Source organism: Doryrhamphus excisus, linkage group LG22, assembly GCF_037039965.1.
Source record: "Doryrhamphus excisus strain RoL-2023G ecotype Guam linkage group LG22, RoL_Dexc_Guam_v1.1, whole genome shotgun sequence".
In the NCBI taxonomy this organism is placed as follows: Eukaryota; Metazoa; Chordata; class Actinopteri; order Syngnathiformes; family Syngnathidae; genus Doryrhamphus; species Doryrhamphus excisus.
The window spans coordinates 10,642,905-10,656,753 of record NC_136378.1 but is presented as its reverse complement, the minus strand read 5'-3'; the positions used below and the strand labels follow the sequence as shown (position 1 = coordinate 10,656,753).

General features: G+C 41.3%; 1 protein-coding gene across 6 annotated transcripts in view; it reads right to left on the bottom strand.

Moving 5' to 3' along the window:
- The window catches only part of gria1a (glutamate receptor, ionotropic, AMPA 1a), a 55,874-nt gene that overhangs the window by 21,568 nt on the left and 20,457 nt on the right, over window positions 1-13,849 (bottom strand). For all 6 annotated transcript variants that reach the window (XR_009120891.2, XM_058063612.2, XM_058063609.2 and 3 more), the window contains exons 5-11: window positions 11,083-11,136; window positions 7,826-7,984; window positions 7,479-7,646; window positions 6,566-6,670; window positions 6,361-6,471; window positions 3,645-3,851; window positions 3,114-3,559 (exon numbers count right to left, since the gene is read on the bottom strand). Coding sequence is in view for 5 of the 6 variants with exons in the window: in XM_058063612.2 (XP_057919595.2) it covers window positions 3,114-3,559; window positions 3,645-3,851; window positions 6,361-6,471; window positions 6,566-6,670; window positions 7,479-7,646; window positions 7,826-7,984; window positions 11,083-11,136 (1,250 nt within the window). In the remaining variant the exon portion in view is untranslated. The remainder of the gene's footprint in view (window positions 1-3,113; window positions 3,560-3,644; window positions 3,852-6,360; window positions 6,472-6,565; window positions 6,671-7,478; window positions 7,647-7,825; window positions 7,985-11,082; window positions 11,137-13,849) is intronic.

Genomic DNA, 13,849 nt, shown 5'->3' with positions numbered 1-13,849 from the left:
TATAATCCCTGCATGGAAATAATGTAGTTTGGCACACACAGGTATGCAGTCTGAACAAGAAAATCAGTTAATGATCCATAGGGGGAACATGGAAGGCCTTGGAGATACACTCAAAAACAAGCACAACTGGCGGAAGTGGCAGAAAAATGAATGGACAGATGTTCATATTGATTTTGAGAGACAGATTGATGGATGGATGCAGGTGTGTGTTTGTGGAGGGCATTCGGCCGTCTGCATAGATAAACACATGGAGGACCCACCAGCGTGGACCGCGGCCTATGAGAGGCCTGACTGACAGCGCTGACATTTAGAAAGAGCACAGTAGACAGAGAATAAATAGCAAGAGCAGCAGAGCGTCTAATAAACACACACACACATGCACACACACTGTACACGCTCATGTATCACATCAGTGTATGACGATGTAACACCGAATGCCTACAAGCATGTGTAAACACACTTATCATACAGTATCTGAGCAAACACACAAACATTCAGACAGGCAGGGGAATTAAACACAACAGCCCCTGATCAATTGAATACCGTGAAGATGCTCATTATTGTCTATTACCCTTTTGTCTCGATGGAAACATTTCCTCTGAGCACAGCACACTTCCAGAACATGCTGTCCTTGCCTATCAAGACCAGAAGGTACACACATTACCTGCACACACATTACTATTTAGTGGAGGTCTAGAACACAGTAAAACATTGTGCTTATGTAAGATTTTGAAGTACTTTAGATACTTGCTTTTCGTAGGAGTTCCGTTTCGGACCCACCCGTGATTGGTGAAATTCTACGATATACGTAGAACCACACACACTACAGGTTCTTTCTCTAAATATGCCATTTAAAAGTATGTGCATCTTCAGGAAGTAGTGACGTCCACGAGTGAAGTGGAAGCTAAAATCATGTTTTGAAGTCCTCTGCAGCAATCTCTGACACATCGTAAGTAAGCTTGATCAAGTGTAGAAATACTACTGATTCTGTTTGGACTGCTCGGACAGCCAACCGTCCACTATCACCAACAGGTTTTGAAAACCTGGAATACTGCGTGATGGAGAGGATATCTCAAGCTAAATGGCTCATATGCCTCGAGACAAAAGGGACACACGAGAGAGCGACAATGAAAGAGAGCGTGAGAGAGACTGACAAATAAATAATTAGTAGGCTGCACAATTATGATGTTAAAGAAGATGACGTCAGTGTTTTTAGTTCTCAGGAAGAGGAGGAGGAGGACGGTAATGAATTACTTTTCTGGTTGCCTACTATTTAACGAGCCATAATACATGCACTGATCTGCATGGTTTTGAAAAAAAAACAACAAAAAACATTACATTCAGTGGGTGCTTTCGCTATAGTCCGAAAATGACGGTACTTAGTTAACCTTTAACCTACCTCAACCTACTTCAGTCTTTTATCTTTATTTTGTTCTAAACTAAAGAGAACAACACTTGAAGTTTTGACGCGCAGAGGCTGAATACAGTGCAGTGCTGACAAGACACTTCAAAAGATAAAAGCAACTACAAACAAAGCCTGACTGAGAATACTCCTGTGTCGTGAAAATAAACTTTCCCAGTAGTTCATATTCAGTATTTTTAAGCTATATAAAAAAACATGCATAGTGTCAACAAGTGTTTCTGTATGTATAAATACAGAAAACCTCTTTAAATCATGCAGGAGTGGTTGTAACACTTTAGGCGCTCCAGCCACATTCACCTCTGTGTCTGGATAAGCGCTGCGCTAACTAGAGTAACTGGGTCACCCAAATGTTCAAGGGGAGGACGATTCCTTCAGGGCACTACAGAGAGGGGTGAAACATTCACTGTGTTGATATTTCAGCAGATCATCCTGCCATCCTGCTCATTTCCACATCTGCATTTACACATTTACTACACCACACCTGCTCAAGCCTGGTGTCTTTTTAGTGAATAATACTTATTGCTTAACATCAAAATATAACAGGCACGTGTGTGCACGTGCACGCACACACAAATGGCAAGGACTAAGCGAGCTTGGTGAAATTGTCCCTGCAAGACACACAACAACCAAAGCTGATGCATTCTCTGCCAGGTAATAGAATTCATCCTGCAAGAGACACAGCAGTCTCACAGCAGTCGCATCATATTTGTTTAACTGCTGCAAGGCGAGAGTGGTAAATGCACACATTCCGCAGCAACACCCCCCAAAAAAACAAATTGTGATATTTATAAATAAAGTACTATAAATAAAAATCTCTGCCACCTACTGCTGTGGTTATACATGTTGTCAGGTGTAATGCACTTTCATTTCAGGTGTGCAAACAAGATGGAAGCAAACACATTTGTTTTTGGTTTAACCCCCCAATCAAATACATGGATAGTTTGACATTTGGATTTTGGAAAGATCAAACAAACCTAAAGGTCAGGTAAGGCGTCCACACAAATACGCACGTTTTTAAGTAGAAAAAAATACATTTGTGTGTGGATGAGAGGCCGAAACACATAAAAAATATGCACTTTTATATTGTCCGCATTCGTGTGGACATAGCCCGAGACAGCATGAATGAATATTTACCCAAACATTTCAGAAGAAACCACTTCTGAGATCATGTCACACATACATTGCATTTCATTTTTAATTTAAAGCTGCTCCTGGAAGCTAAATGCATGCATTCGAGATGCATGAGGTATGCGTATATCCAACATTACGTTGATAAATAATGTACATGTGGGTTAATGTTTAAAGAGACAAGAAGCCTCTGACCTACCCTGCATCTGCTAGGTCAATGCTGTGATAATACTGACATGATCCTCTCATTTTCTCCGTATGGTCCCTCTGGAAAGCTCAGAGAGGCAACCTCAGTGTCTCTAATTTCAGACATTTAATGAGATTCTTAATTGGTGACCTTTTGAGAATGGTTTCTTGCCACTGTATATGAGAGCATTAATCGGGATCTGGCACAGAATGTTGAATATTCCCATCAGGATCTGTCATGATCGCCTTTCAAAGAGTTAAATGTTTACCTTTTCCGACCAAGAGGTCAAAAATCAAATGACTGATTGATTTGTTTGAATGAAAGGCAGAAATATCTCTATCCAGCTAAGTGGCTGATGGAAATTAAAGGTCTTACCGTGGTGAGATATCACAGCCTTGCTGCATGAAGGCCCCCAGAGAGAACCACAAGGAGTTGAAAATGCCAAACTCATTGGTCTGCTCCACGCTCTGCTGGTTGGTGTTCTGCTGGGCGGTTGTTTGGCCCTGTTGCAACCCATTAGAGGCCGCCGCCTGAGTGGGGCTTTGTGGTTCGCCTCCCTCCTCGTAGTCGTCTGCGTGCCATTCATATGGGCTGAAGCGACTGACAAGGAACAGCACAACGCTGACGCCAATGTAGGCAAAAACGATGCACATCCAGATCTCGTAAGCCAGAGGGTCCAGGAAGGAGAACACTCCAGGTTTGGATTTGGTGGGTTTCTTGATCATGATGGAGATACCCAGTGACATGAAGGGCTTGGAGAAGTCAATAACTTCCTCACGGACCAAGGTGATGGTCAAAGGAGCCACAGCTACATCTGCTTTCTGTTAAAACAAAATCACACATTGTGATTGACTTCATCCAGCAGACTTCCTTTCGAAAAAAACCTACATATAGCTGCCCACTCACCCCATACACAAGTTCTCCAACCATGCCGTTCCACATCTTGGATTCAAGGTCTCTGGCTCCATATTTACCGTCTGAAACAATCTTCAGTTTGTACTGGTAGCCAACATGTTTTGCTATCTCTGCAGCCAGCTCCACAATGTAGCCCTCGTACTTATCATTCCCGACAAGCTGCTCATGGTTTTTCTTCAGCATCACATACGGAGACTCCTGGATGTTACATAGCATGAAAGAAAGCAAAACATTATCATCGAAAAGTTAATGCAAGAAAAAAACTACTGATACAGAAAAAACTCTCCTCAGACGTATGGTTATAGCACAAGCTGTGAGCAGGCTGTGGCTCCATGCAGCAGGACAGTTTGTCAAGTTAATTAAAGCAGAGACAGCGTTACAGCTCATATTAAAGCCGGATACAGTTTATGCGTCACAGTAATTCTTCAGAAATCTTGCCTTTTAATCACAGCTGTGGAAAAACATACTACTGGGCTGAAGTTGCAAGAATTTGAAAGACAACATTAATTATTTGAGATGGTATAATGTTAATTTTTGACATGTAAATCCAACACAAACAATTAGGATGACAACAACGAGACGAAGAAGCAGAGGAAGACAATAGAGATGATTAGACTTGCACTCTGAAAAAAGCATCCATGTGTGAGCAGGTGTGTATGTGGGTGTGTGGATGTGCAGGATGGACGATCTCTGCTCCTGTGTTTGTCTGCACAAGTAATTATGTCATAGCATTTGTACGCCTCGCACAGATGCTGTGAGATATGACTTCTGCCATGACATCTGGGGCCTGGCTTTGCCTTTCGAAAATTCTTTTCCTATAGCTATACAGACATGAAAAGAATCCTCCATTAGCTGTGGTACGACCACAATTCCCACAACTTGATATACTGTATGTTGTATTGTGCTGAGGTGAGCAAATGCTGCTGCCTTATTTCAAAAGGGAGGTTTCTGTGTGTGTTATCTGAGGAAACCTGCATGTACACATGATTGCTGATATCAAAAAACAAACATAAAATGAAAAAAATAACAATAACTTGTAGAGATTGAGAAAAAAAACGTGAATGTAAAGGGTGACAAGGATCATTTGACATACATATAAAGAGTGACATACACGACACTACAGCTGTTGCACATTTAAAATGAGTAGGGTTCATTTTCAAGGCTTTCAAAAATTACTCACTTGAAGTGCCCGTCTCCAATTTAAAACAATCAACAAATGCTATTCATTGTTACAAATCAGCTTATAAACAAGACACTGCAACTCAAAAAGAAAAGAGTTGAGCATGAAGCCAAGCTCATAAAAGAGTGTTGCACTAATGCAAAGCCAGTCTGTTTTCCTCCAGATCTCCTGCTCAGGAAGCCTGTTTGCACCGGCTGCAACCGGCCACAATGTCGTGAGGCACAAAGTTACACCTGCATGTTGGCAAAACAGCACATTGCCTCAAGCAACAGATTAGACAACACAAAAGTTAAAAGCTGTAAAAGCTTTGCTGCTACACCCTTCAGCCTAATAAATGTTAACACCTCATCTCTTTTTGGTATGGAGACTCAGAACCAATTTATCTTCCCAGAAAGGGGTCATTGATAGGAGATTATGTCAGAGGAAGTTATTTTGGGTTTGCACTCTTGGGCGACTGCAACCTTCATGTTTAAAGGAGGATTTTCACGATTCCAACGGTGACTTTTTAGCCAAAAGTGCTGTTTCATTCAGGTGCGTAGATTGTGCTCCTGTTTCAGACTACCAAGAAACATTTGAAGCAGTTTGACACAGATCTGGAGTCTTACCGATTGGAAACAAATGCATAAATGTGTTAAACACAACAACTCACGAATCTACTTATGTAACACTGTTCACAACTTCATTCTGTGGATTTCTCTGAAGGGAACCGCTTAGTTGAAATCCTTAAGCCCATCAACCTTCACAGCAGAGATCAGCTACACACAAACGCCTCATTGCAGACTGTTTAAAATCTTGCATTTCATCCAGAAAATGGAAGGTTTGCACCAAGTCCAGAAATAATACATGGCTGCCGTGTTCCTGAGAGATAAAATGCATTCATACTTGAAAATACACCAGATGTACAGCCAGTAAACTGGAACTGAGCTGCAGGCATCTTGAGATACTGAATTTATTCTGTGATATCAAATTTTCTCCACAAGGCAGAATCCGAGAACATCCTCTGCCTGCAAAGATAGAATTACACCTTTATTATTATTATCTGTATATAAAGCAGGTGTTCTGAGCAGTGCTCTTAAATTTCGATGGAATGTCAGAAATAACCCTGCTGCCAGATGAACTGGCTCGTTAGTGTTTGCTGCTTTTATTCAAAAACCCAAGCTGCAGCGCTATCTCTTCATCCAGACCAATGAAAACTACAAATGCCTCCTCCAAGCCCACAAAACCGACTGGTTGTGCAAATGCTCATGCACCCTTAAGGACCCTGCAGAGAATGTAGAGATGGTCCAAAGGTCCACGACCAGGATGAAAACCACACTGCTCCTCCTAAATTCGAGGTTACTATCATGTTGACAATTTGGTAGCCATCAGAAGATGGTGAACTGTGTAAAGGAGGGCCCCACTTTTTTTGTCAACCAGAGTGGATAATATTTGACTTTTACTTTGTTTATGTCTTTGTTATGCATTAACATGGTGTAAAACATCAGGTGTAAAACATCCACTTTCTAATTCCATCTGACACAAACTCACCAAGATAGTGGTGACAATGTAAGTTCGGTTCTGAAGGCCATAAGTGTCATTGCTGCCTCTCATGACACTTGCCGTGGTCACGTACTTCTCATCTTCATTCCAGTAGCCAACCTAAAAAAAAAATGTCATCAAAATAATAAAAATAAAATTTAATAAATAATACCCTTTGGGGTTAATGCAGTGACTAACTAATGATGATGCTTACCTTTTTGGGTCCTGATGGAGCCAGTTCCATGACACTAACAGTGTAGTTGGTTCTGCGGCCTTTCTCATTGAACTGAATATGACCAGTCAGTCCTTCTATCCGAACCTGAGTTTGAGATATTGAGTCTGATTTTTAAACATTTAAGAGGATGTACAATACATGTTGTTGAGCCCTTAGTTTGCCTTCTTATGAAGGTGAATGATAGACTGAGTGTATGTCTGTGTAGAGTCCACTGTGTTTATCTTGGCGGCGCGATGGAGTTAATTGAGCGAACACAGCTTCATTCTACAGTCTTTCCGCAGGCAGATGGCTCGATTGACACTGAGTGGGCCTGTGCACAGCCGCTCTGCAGACGGTCTGCCTGGTCACATACATGCAATTACATCTAGGTCTGCAGAAAATATGTAATTTTCTACTAGACATTAGGTCAATTATAAATGCTAGAAAACAATTTGAGATTACATTTATTTGAGGGGTATTGTTTTTTACTATAAGAATGGGTATCCAAGTATGCCTGTGCATATGTGTGGGCTTTTGTTTGTGTTCAGGTTGCCTTTGCATATGTGTGGATGCATGGGCGTTTGTGTGTCTTCAGGTTTCAAGAAGTCTCACAGCCAGTCCACTATTTCTTATTTCATTGCCAAATATTACATTTCTAAACTCAATTGCTGATGTCATATTTCATGATGATCACAACTGAGTGTTATTGCCTCCAGACATTATTTACCAGCCTGGATGTCACTTTTGATACTGGGGAGCTTTACTGCGACTTCATGTGAACTTTTGATGACAGAACGAGACCTAATTTGCTCAGCCAGCCCCAACTCAGGAGCTGTTAGCCCATGTGCCACTCAGGAATGGCTGTAAGATGTTCATGTGTGTGAGCACAAGGGTTCTTTGTGTGTGCACGGACCTGCTGCAAGGCTCTCTGGATGTCTATGCCCTGACCCCAAGGAGCTGGTGGGTTGGCAAGACATTCACCAGCGTTGCCCCTGCGAGAGATGTCTATTCGTTGTCTCCTTAAATTCTGGAACGCTGTTGACATGACTTTTACACCATCATATGTCAGCGCTCCAGTGTACTGAAAATACAGAGAACATGATTAAAAATAAAAGCAATTATCGTGATAGACTGTGATGTGACAGTGAGCAGTCTTCACAATAATGTAAATCTTTCCTCATAATCACAGATTCAGAGAGGAAAAAAAACCCATCTTGATTACAGTAGCGCTCCAATTATACACGAAGGAAATGTAGTTACCTTGAGTCCACTTTTGGGCACTTTGGAATCTTTGTTGTCAAACTCTATCCATTGCTGGACGACACGACTGACACTAGGCTCTGAGTTGTTGACAAGCTGGAAGCCGGTGATGTTCGCCCCACCCTTCCGTAGGTCTGTCAGGTCAATGTCCAGAAAACCCTGTGATGGGGAGGTGGACAAGTAGTGAGGGGTGAAAGCCACCGGCCAGAGAGAACACAGTCAATGACTACAATGATGATGCACCTGCACAATCTAATGATAAAGGAGCTAGAATGGTTCTCCATCAGGGCCAGCAAAGCCTTCTCTCGCAGACATCTCTTAACACAATAACATTATTTTTTTACAGACATTTTAACGGAAATTAGTGTTCTTTTTTAAGAATATAACATTTTCAAGCATTTTAGTATCACTCGGACACAAACGCTGAGTTTGAACATCCATCCATTTTCTATGCCGCTTATCCACACCAGAGTTGTGAGTATGCTGGAGCCTACCCCAGCTGTCTGAGAGACGAGGTACACCCTGGACTGGTCGCCAGCCAAACACTGGGCACATATAGACAAACAACCATTCACACTCACATTCATACCTATGGACAATTTGGAGTCGCCAATTAACCTAGCATGTTTTTGGAATGTGGGAGGAAACCGGAGTACCCGGAGAAAACCCAAGCACAGGGAGACCATTCAAACTCCACTTGGAATGGAACTCAGATCACCCCAATCTCCTGATGGTGTGGCCTACATGCTAACCACTCTTAGTTTTACAAAGTATGTATTACGAAGCTGGCCAACTAAACTAGATACCTGAGTATTTCCCAAGATTTTTTGCAGCTCATTTTATGAATATCAGCTGTCATTTTCATCCTCTCTATGACATTTTGTTTTTGTATCGGTTTAATCAACCTGTGTTGCCAAAGGCTGTGCTGGGACCAATTGTGAGTTGGACACTCAGACACCACCAAGCCTGTAAAGCCTGTGTGTATCGACAAATAGCCAGCTCAATTCGATCACTTAAATGTTGACAAAGGTTCGTAAGGAACAGAAACTAGTGCATAGTGTATAGATGTGTGGCAAAGCTAGTCTATATTTTACTAATTGTATGGAAATTCCAGCCCCTCATTGTTAAATAATTATAAATATTTAATGGAATCATGAAAATGACAACTCCCTTTTCTGCACTTGAAGACACAAGCAGGAAACAGACACAAAACGGGGCTTCAGAGACAAAAGTAGTGAAAAATAAATTTGAAAACTGGAGTTTGTGGCTGGAGAAGTCAGGAGCTGATAGAGTCGGCAAGCGTTAACACAAGAAGATCAAAACCTTCCAGGCTGCTGTGCACAAAAAGCAAGGCTTGTCTCCGTCAGAGCATAACGGGCTTTACTGTAATGATATGTCCAACTTGTACTTCTTCCCAGACTATTAAGTGAAGAAGGCTGTTTTAGTTTTAGCAAGGCTGACAAAGAGGAGGCAGTGTGCCTGTCAGGAATAGGGGAGAGTTGGAATTGAGTTGGGAGTGGAGAAGCGTTTTGACTGATGAAAAGGTGCCTCTCTTGTCAGAAAACCTTTCTATTTGACTTCCCTGCTCTGATATTTTTGTTTGAATGTCATGTAAAAGCTTTCTTTGGCTCTCTGTCTCATGCCGGATGTTGAAGTGAACTATGTGCCAGTCCATCCTGCAAAATCAATGATTGATCATCTTAAAGGCAGTAGACCTGGCTGACTAGGTGGCTTTATGTAATACTCCTTTCATGCCCTCTTGGGTCCAGGGAAGGTTGGCATTGTGACCACTGCAAAATTGGAATACATACTTTAAGAGAAGGAAATGTCAGCACCAGTTCCCTAATGTACACGTGTGTTGCCAGGTGTCCTTGCTCCAGGACCTGAGCTATGTATATATAGTACATAAATAGTACATCAGGCAAAAAATCAATGAAAATCATGCAACAAAAAGAAGTAGTGGTTGACTTTCCTAGAAAATTCTACTTTAAAGAGCTTGCTATATAGTCTTTGCTAACATTTGACATCCAGCAGGCCTTTGAGCAACTATTTTATATATTACCTATTTTCTCCACTGCCTAATGTTCCATTTTCTAAATTGTTGTGAAGCACACAGCTCCCACTTTCCTCAATCCTCAAGAGACTTGACCATCTAATCCCCTCGGTGCAAATATAAGGGAAAAAAGTAATGTGTGAACATTTTAATGGTCAGCATTTAAAAATGCCCACGCCTGCTGTTAAAAGTGTCCAAGTTTTATCTTCTAAAATGCAGTCTTCTAACGGGGCCAGACAAGTGTTCTAGTTGGCTGCGTCGTATATGCTGTTATTACTACAGCAACCGTTCATGTAAATGTCCTTTTCTTCTGGGCCACTGAGTGTGTGTGAGCAATGCCACAGGGGGCATCTGCATAGCATTTGCATGTAGAAAATGGCAGCAGTCAAATTGAGCTAATGGATCTAATCTTATAGTACATTGACTATCTGACCTTTGTCACAGAGTATCTGCTCACATGGGATTTCCTTCCACTTAAAGGGGCCCTATTATGCTCATTTTTTGGCCCTTTGTATCGAGTTGTGGACTGCTGGAAGCTGCTTTTCCGGCTTACAGACACACCCATATACGGAAGTCCACCTCTCTGTGACATCACAAAGGGGCGGTTTTATGATGCCCTTTAAAACCGAGCGTGTTGAGCCATCCCAAACTTCTTTCAGAATTACATTTAGAGGTCAGAAAAGGTAAAAAAAAGCGTAATAGATCCCCTTTAAACAGGTTAAATCATTTGGACTTGTACTGGTGATACTCTGGGATGCATGGAGCCCTATTTAAAAGGAAGAACTTATTACCACACAGCGATTGCGCAGGGTGCCAAAATAACCAATCCCATAATGTCAATGCAATGGTGCAGAGACAAAAGTGTCAGGCAAACACACACTGCAGTTTGGCAAGTCACCAGAGATCAACAAAGAATGACACATTTTCTCCAACAAACACCATCTTTGGCATCCCGTAATAAATAACCTGGGAAAAACAAACAAAAATTATGGATGTCCTCCATTCTTGTCCTTTGTTTACAATTTGTCTTCTATTCTTTTATTCTTTGCTATTTGTTTATTAAACGAGCTGACACAGCTATCACCTCACAGTGGAAACATAAACCACATCCGGGTTTATTATTCCAAACTGATGATCTGAACAGAAGTGTACCCGCGTAGTGTACAATGTTGCGAGCGGAATGAAGAGGAAGAAAAATGCTTACCAGGTTAGCCAAGATGTAGTGGTAACTCTTTGCATTCTTGCCTTGCTCAACAATCTGCAGGAGAAAAGAAAGAATGAAAGATAAAAATGACATGGACACAAATGTGTGTGCGTGTGTGTGCTTCTCCAAGTGTGTATGTGTGAGTGAGACACTGTCAAAGCAGTAAACTCTACCTAGAAAAGTGTTCTTGACAGCAGAGAAAGTAGGCCAATACAAATTAGAGCAATGAGCAAAAATGACAGGAGGTCGACTTTCAACTTAAACATTTTTTTTGCTCTCAAATAACCTCACTATGATTAAGACAGGAGGAAATTAAAAATTACAATTAAGAATTTTGCACTTGAACTAGGCATGGATACCTCAACATTTGACACAGATGGGAATTGGTACATGTACTCAATAATCTCAGATTTCAGTAATTTTGCGTGTATTTATGTGAGATAAACATTAATTTATTTAATATGATAACATCTCAATATTTTTCATTTAACATTTATTTCTCAGTAAATAAACATGAACAAATATAGTGGAACTTCGGTTAGCATCCACCTCGGTTAGCGTCCGCTTCAGTTAGCGTGTTTTTTTTGGTTAGTGTGAAAGATAAAGGCTGGAAGCAAGTAATGTAATTATTACGCTGTCTTGACGGTGACTAATATTAAAGTTATTTTATTTTGAAGAAATGATGGCCAATATTAAATGAGCAAACCAACCAACTGCAATAAGTGAATTTCTGCAAAGTAGGATTCCTTATTTATATATGAAATATTTCTGTGGAGTACAGAAAACCTGTTTACAACCTAAATAGTTAAGGTTATTAGAGCCCTCTATACATTAAATATCATAAGACAATTAACTCTTACTCTTCAAAATTAATCTCTCATACACATCATAATAAATTCTCACTTCAATGGAACTTCATTGTCGCCTGGAAAAATAAATGTGTACTGCCTTATTGTCCATCGCCATAGCAACATGTTATGACTCCTTTGCCTCTACTGTTGATGTCACAGGTCATCCTACCAACAAAGGTCGTGCCTGATGGAGTAACACAGTAAGAGGTGTGTTGTACCCTGCCAGAATCAATTAATTCATGAGTGAAAAATGTATTTTTGGCCCCACTTTGAATGAGGTTTAAATGTGTGGTCCAATCTGCTGGCCCTAGAGGCTACTCTGCTTTACAGAGTGTCAAGAGTGTCAACGCACCATTCCGAGAAGCCACACATAAGAGAACAAGGCCACTAGTTTAAAGTGATGCCCCATTAGATCAGATATGCAGCTCATTCACGTACCAATGCTCAGCCAGTGTGCAGGACCTCATACATGGTCGCTTCTCTTGCACCCTCAGCAACCCCCCACCCCCACCCCCACCCCGAAGCAAGTGTGCATTTGTTGTTACGGTGTGTGTGTATGCGTGTGGGCGTAATACTGCCTCAGGTCACGGCAGAAGGTGGTATTTGTTATTAATGGTGACCCCAGTGCAAGACATGCCCCGCGGTCAACCCCCCGGCAAGGAAAAGCAAGACACTACAGCACACACACACACACACCTCAGCGCCACAGTGGGCCACCAAATGGAACTGTTTTGGATACAAGTGTCCATTAATTATACATGCAGATTTCAAGTGCCATTCACGGATTAGCCCCAAGAGAAAGGGTCGGTTTTCACATTTGCAATGTTTTTTTTAGTAACTCTTCTGTCACTATGAATGTTCTGCGAGGAGACTATGTTAACATTTAGCTTCTCTGAAAAGTCACCCTTAGGATACTGTCAGTGACATTATCGCAACAGAATCTGTGTACTGTAAGAGATGAATGGGATGAACACAGGAGTTTAAAGGGCGAAAGAGGCAGGTGTGTGTGCATGCGTAGCTGCATTCGGGTGTATTGGCGGGTATTGGCGGGGTACACAAGCACAGGTAGGGAGCAGATGTGGATGATTGATGGTGACTGTCTGAATGGAAAACATCTCAGGCTGAGCTCCTGTCAAGCAGCGAGAACTGACACAATAACCTTAACTGTAGACACCACGCCATCAATAACATCCACACAGTAGTTCCAATAGTCTCTGTGAGTGTGTGTGTTCCTCATACTGTACACATGATGTGCATCTAGCATATATAAATTCCACATAAACTCTGATGTTGTTAATATACATTTTAAAAAAGCTTGCATATTAACAGCAGGCATGAGCTAACCCATTGAAGTGGTTACTATAGAAACTATAATGTTTGCTTACACTGTGCCCCCGGCAGGTATTTGAGCCACTCTAAATCTACTACAGTATTTTCTCTATTGCTGTATGGCTGTGTTCCATTTTCTAGACACACTTCAAACCTTGCATAAACCTTTTATCCTCATTCCACAGCAAACAGTGGAGAAGCATCCACAGTGCTTACATCATATGACAGCTTGAGTTTGTTCTTTTTATTCTTTTGTTTTCAACAGGGACCCGCCGATTAATTAACCAAAAGTTGGTCATTCGACAGTTACCAGTTAATTTTCACCAAATGCATGATTAAAAAAAGTATCGACAATCGACAAAAATTCATGCGGTAAACACACAATGTCAATGCATCTTGTTGAGTTATTAATATACTGTGTGAGTCCAACTGTGTTCTTTATTTTTTATCACAAAAACTCCTTGCTTGCAGTTGAATCGCATCGCCAGTCGACGATGTCAGCAGCAGTTGACATTGTTGTAACACAGCTATGCCGATATGAGATACATATATTGGTTGTCTGAATGTTTTATTCCCGGAATCCATAT